Source organism: Manis pentadactyla, chromosome X (genome assembly GCF_030020395.1).
Source record: "Manis pentadactyla isolate mManPen7 chromosome X, mManPen7.hap1, whole genome shotgun sequence".
In the NCBI taxonomy this organism is placed as follows: Eukaryota; Metazoa; Chordata; class Mammalia; order Pholidota; family Manidae; genus Manis; species Manis pentadactyla.
In genome coordinates this window covers 137,314,702-137,320,946 of record NC_080038.1, presented here as the reverse complement: position 1 = coordinate 137,320,946, position 6,245 = coordinate 137,314,702, and the positions used below count along the sequence as shown (strand labels likewise).

The 6,245-nt window shown below is 38.7% G+C and overlaps 1 protein-coding gene across 1 annotated transcript; it reads right to left on the bottom strand.

Moving 5' to 3' along the window:
- Nucleotides 1–318: 318 nt before the first annotated feature.
- LOC118913895 (PC4 and SFRS1-interacting protein-like) lies at nucleotides 319–2,312 on the bottom strand. Its single transcript, XM_036888210.2, has one exon. It carries the CDS (start codon nucleotides 2,189–2,191, stop codon nucleotides 1,757–1,759), a length of 435 nt encoding a protein of 144 aa, XP_036744105.2. The 5' UTR covers nucleotides 2,192–2,312; the 3' UTR covers nucleotides 319–1,756.
- Between the last annotated feature and the right edge of the window lie 3,933 nt (nucleotides 2,313–6,245).

The window sequence follows — 6,245 nt, the reverse complement described above, 5'->3', positions numbered from 1 at the left end:
TTTCTTATTGCCTAGAACGGTATCTAGCATGTAGCTGATTGTCAATGAATACATGCCGAATGAGTGGGCAGATTTGCATTTCCCGTCTTCCAAGGAGAGATGAGAGCAGCTGGATTCTCTTGAGAAAATAAGTGCTAAAGAACTGCTCCCTCTGCCCCAGCCACTCCCTGGTCCTGTGTGTGCTGGAATAATATTCCATTAGGTATATGTACCACCTTTTCTTTATCCATTCATCTGTTGATGGATACTTAGGTTGCTTCCATATCTTGGCTATTGTAAATAATGTGGCAATAAACATAGGCATATATCTTTTTTTTTTATAGAAAAATCCTTTAATCAAAACAAGTTTACATGTTGACACTTATGGCTTAACTAGAATAAATCTGCCCAAATTTAAATTGTACTCAGTACCAGATATAATGTAATAGAAAACAGTGGGTCTTAGTTCCCATTCAAAGACTTCTCAAAAGCAAAACTATTATTGAAGTTATTCACACTTTTCATCTGTAGATGAAAACAATTATCTGAGAGGTCAAAACATACAATGCATGTCACATGCAAACACTGGTATTAAGCTATTTTTCCCCATATTCAGAGTTAACATCACAAGTGTTTTAACCACTAACTGACCTAATATTCCAAAAATGCTATCTGTTAAGTTACTCTTAAATTTTGGGTTAACCTTGGTTCACCCTGATTTAGTCCATATACTTGTATACACAGACTGTCAAAGTACTCCTTTATTTGGTCTCCTGCCTCAGAGCAACATTTTCACTTTTTGTAGTCCTATCACATGTATAATACAGGAATAAAAATTCCCCAGCCATGTTTTCAAATGAGTTGGTTTCCTTATAAGCATTATGAATTTTTTTCCAATTAAAAAATACTTAATGACTTCCTTAATGAGCATGACTTTAGAAACATTCAGAAATTTGAGACATTTCTCGAAAATAAACTTTTATCTTTTAGTTTTCAGTTTCAACTACTAGTGCCTGCAAAAGATCTTGGGTGGTTGAATCCTAAAGCCAGATTCATTCCTCTATTATACCCCATTCTGCTCTCTGCAGGAAAATTATGACTTCACTTAATTCCCAGCCAAAAAAACTAAATTACCATCAAAAGTTAGCATGAGTTTTCTATCTTGTAGAATTGTCAGTTCACACTGGATTATTTAGTCATACAAAAAGGTATACAGACCACAAGTTACAAAGCAGCAGGATAATGTAGCACAATGTAGACTGAGATTAAAATTAACTTGATAAAAGGAGAGAGTAGTTGTATAGAAGTAACATTTTCTCTATCATAAAAATGTATGACTTCTACAAAACCCACACAGTGAAAAGACAGTCTGATAAATCCAAGATTTGTAAAAACTATGCACAAAACCCACAGTATCTGGGAATAGAGGAAAGGTTTATACAAGTATCAATTTAAAAAATGTAACTTTTCTACTATCAATTACACATTAACATACACACAGTAATTGGAAATATTCTACAACCAATGTCTGGAAAAGCAGTTTAACAGTTCCTAAGTGGATTCTCCCTCACGTTTACTGTATAATGTAGCTGTTAATACTGCACGAGTACAATTAGCAATGTTTAAACAAAGATAAAGGGATTACTTCTCCCTCAAAACAAGTTTTAAACATCAAAACCTAAGCTTATAAAAATGTAAAACTTTCTGCAATCTAAGTATTTCAAGTGAAAACCATTACAAACTTCTCAAATGTTCTTTATATTCCAGGTATTGCAACCTAGTTATCTAGTGTAGAATCCTTCAGAGATATTTCAGTCTCTCTCTCTTCACTGGATGGCTTTTTCTTGCTGCTGGCCTCGTGGCTGTCTTTGCCTTCTTCACTGCTGTCTCCATTATGCTGTGGTTGGTTCATGTCCTGGGCATCAGACCCGCCATTTAGAGTCTTTGAACCTGTTTGTTCCTTTTCTAACTTTTTGTTTGGCCCTTTCTTCCCTTGATTTTTGGTTTTATTTGCTTCCTCATGCTGTCTCTGTTCAGCAAGAGATTTATTCAGCACTTGTGTGATCACAGAGTCTCCTTCACCAACCAAAAACATGTTCTTAAACTTGTTATACAACATGGTAGACTTTTCCATGATAACCTGACTAACTTTGAATTGCCGTATTTTTTTCAGTGTTGTGATCATCTCTGTATGTTTCTGAGCTTGCTGCATTGTGACCTGAAGTGAAGCAAGTTCATCCAAGGCCTCAATACATCTGTTCACATCAAGATTATCAATTTTGAGGGAATATCAAATTTCAGCATGTATCCCTTGAAGACGAGAATCCATTGATGTTTCTTGTAGCAGTAGATAGTCTGTAGTCACAAGATTTTGGAGCGCTGCAACTTGCACTTCTCCTAATTCTTGGTTGAGTCCCGACAGTATAGATCCAGTCAAATTTGTTGTTTTACTGTATGCACAGGCCAGCTTAGATATCTCCTTCTTCATTCCAATGGCAAGTCCAGGAACCAGTGGGATGAATGCAGCTACAACTGCAACAGCGCCAGGATCTTTGTTGAAGTTTTTTGATGGTCATCTTCTGGAATGACTCTTCCAGAGAATGTTGATGTTGGAAGTTCTTCTTCATTCGTATCTTAATTCGTTTTCTGGGTAGCCAAATTAGGCTTTGATCCTCTGTATAAATACAAACCCTTTGCCCACACTTTGATATGCCCTTTATATCATTGTGAAGAACTTATTGGAGATCACCACAAAGGAACTGCTTTTTTAAATTTTTTTTTAAGAGAAAGGAATATTATCAGAAAAATGTACTACCATAGCTGATCATCTGACACCCTTTAAATGATCAAAATTAAGGATATTTAAAGCATGCATTAATCGTTGATTTACAGTTAGTTTTATCCTATCAGGGAGTAATCCCCCTTTTCTTTCTTTTTTCTCTTTTTATTAAAACACACATCTTAACATACCAAAATATTTTCCTTATTATATCAAGTAGTTTTCATCAGAAATTAAAACTATTTGATACTTTAACTTTCAGTGAACACTGAAAAACAGGCCACTGTAAACTGTTACACCAACATTCTTCAGATTGATACATTTATGAACATATTTTATCATTTTTGGAAATGTGCCTTATAGCACAATTTCTTATTAAGTACAAAATATGTCTATATAGCTTAGCAAACTTTAAGAATTTCGGTTACCACAAAAATTCTCAAGCTGTTTGCAGATATATACATTTGTACATTAACACAGTAATATTATTAAAAAGTTTATTTGCTACACTTGTTTACTTATTTTTAGCAACATGCCAGATTACTTATAAAACTTTTACTAAACATCAAAGTCAAGCTTTTCTTTAAGCATCTTCTTGAAATACTTAACAGGTAACATCAACTTAAATGACTTTAAGTAAACTTTGGCAGTTAATAACTATAAGGACATGTCCATATCAGTTAAGCTTAAATTAGCATTAATGCATAATATTTTTTATTAGATTTTCTGGAAGTTTTAGAATGCCCAATTTTCACAAGCGCTTGTTTTTAAATCAATTTTTATTAATACCATCCGGAGGTAGAAAACATTTTTTATTTACACACTTAGACACACTAACATACAGACCAAGACATAATGACTACAGTTAGCAACACTTTTCATATAAAAACATACAGACAAACTGACATAAAGATTTGAGTTTCTAATATTCAATTGCCTTCTTTCTTCTTAGTTTATTTGATTAAAAGTACTTCAGTTTTCAAGAATACACTCTAAGGGCAAGGAGTTTACATAACTGGGTTAAGGTTTAGACGGCCCCAGACTAACAGGGCCGAATGAAGGCTCTGGACTGATAGGGACTGTGTGTATGGTCCAGGGAGCTGGAAATGAAATGCAAGTACAACTCTAGCTCCAGTCATTTAAAGCCAGGCTGTACTGCAGAAGATAAATTTGTTCTATCTCAGGAAGTTTAGTTTAAGACTTCTCAATTCTCAAAGATAGCGATGAACTTAATAAGTAGAATAGATGTTCACTAAAAGAATTTAGAAAACTAGCTCCATATTGTAGTAGTTCATGGAACTTTTGACTATTTTCTTCCCTTGTGGCAAAATATATTTAGCTGCATAGGGATGCATTGGGGGGGGTGGATAGGTTTGTATGGGGGAGGCTTAAGGTGTAAAGCACTGGCGCCGTGAGACGCCAGGGGTTCTCATGATCATGATAATGAGCAGCTTGTTCTCTTAATGTCTCTTCATCTTCCGGGCTTAAATGATTGTTTTGATGTCTTAAAGACGTGAGTGTAGGGTAAATGGAGGGGATTTTGGGGGAATTAGATTTGCCAGGTTTACTTTCATGTTCGTCTTGAGGATCTGGAGCTTTTTGTTCAGATTGGGGCTTGGGAGTTTCTTCGAGAGAAACAGCGGGATCTTCAGGAATATCCACAGTTATTGAAGGACAAGTAGAGGGTGGTCGGGAGTTTTTTCTAAGGGCTATTTCTTCTGTTTCTATAACATTTTTGATATCAGGGTCTTGTGAATGAACTTTAAGGATATTATGGATAAGGTTCCAAAAGGAGAATGCTGAGACAGGGACCTTTTGAGGGCCAAAGGTCTGGTAAAAATCTTGGAGAGCATCACCAACTCTTTCCCAGCGTTTACAACTGATAGTGCCCTTTAGGGGGAACCAAGGACAATTTTCATGTACGAAGGAAAAAAAAGTGTCAAAGATCTTTTTTCTTAACCCTTACACCTCGTGTCCTGAGAGAATCCTTAACTCCGTTAAGAAATACCTCGTGGGAGTTCAGAGAATTGCCCATCGCTATGGTTACAACCTCCGCTCGGCCTAAATTTAAATCTCTCCAAGTCAGCCGCAATTACACCAATGTCCTGAGTCAGTGAAGCCACTCTCATCAGCTCAGACGAGCCCTTGCTTACGTAGGACAGCCGGCAGGTATAATCTGCCTGCTTGGACCCTCTAGGGCAGGGACTCCGTAGTCAGAGTCCCCTGGGTATGCCTTCGAGGTGAACGGCCGTTAGCCCAAAGTAAGCACAAGGTTTTCAGAGAGGAACAACTAGAGGACAAAACAAGGGATAAATCGCGGCAGGAGACTGGGGGAAGTGATAAAACCAATTAAATTACTACATCGAACTCACAAGAGGTATTTTGAAATGCTTGCTTGTGAATGCGTCTACTCACCTCTCATGGATCTGTATTACGGACGGGTGGGCCGCAGTGATCGTCAATGCAGAGTCGGCGTCAGGCTCCTACCTGCGCGACGTCTCAAATGAGTGCCTGGCCAGGCCTACAAGTAGACGTTTCAGCAGGGCGCGCGTCCCCGTCAAGCCCCACGTTGGGCGCCAGTTGTCCCGTCCCGCGGGACTATCACTGAGGGCCAAAACGAGAAACCTGCAGAAATGAAACAAGCAAGGGACACAAAGCACGACCAGCAAGACAGGATGTCTGATCAAGCTGGCACAGTTTATTGTTTGCAGGCTCAATTTATACAGGTTAGCAAGGAGGGGGTGGGTCAGAAGATATTGGACCTTAGGTGGCGCCGGCGGGAAGGTGTAGAGGGGTGATTGGGCCTTGGCTGGCACCGGTGGGAGCAGAGGACCCGGAAGAGAAGCGGGGAGTTCGCCATTTTGTGGGTGGGGGCCCTTGGGAGGGAGGTTTTAAGGGTGGGGCTTTCGTAACCAAGCCTGCTTAAAGGCCCACAGGTTTGCTCCCAACAGGTAACTACTATCTTGGAGAAGAACAGAATCAAGAAAATCCTTCTGTTAAGTTTATCTTACCAAATATCTAGAGGACAGACTACGGGATGGTGACATAATATCAGTGGAGATACACATCATGAGACCACAAGTCAAGCCTGTGCCCATACCACTGCCCTCTGCCACATTCTTGAAAGCCTTAAAAGACAGACTCCTAAGCCTTAAGCACACCTCCTCTCTGAGGTTGCCCACAATCCCTTTTCTTCAAGTGTGTACTTTGCCTTAAATACTTTTCACTGCTCAACTTACCAAGTTTTATCTCTGCATTCTTCCACTGGTAAGCATTTGTTACTTTGCTATTTCATTCTATTTTCTAGACTTAAGCACAAGTCTTCACTATCTCTGTTCTATTTGAGACAAGTTGGGAAGGGCTACTAAGATCTTTGATTTTGGCTTGCAAGTTCCTGTTGCCTGGGTGACCCAAACAGGACTGCAGCTGTATGATCATGCTCTTTAATAGCCTGCCTGAAAATCTCCTTTCTTTGTTTTGGGAAGTT

Bases quoted from the DNA above. Each gene is read 5' to 3' on its own strand.
- LOC118913895 (XM_036888210.2), bottom strand. From the start codon at position 2,191: ATGCAGCAAGCTCAGAAACATACAGAGATGATCACAACACTGAAAAAA.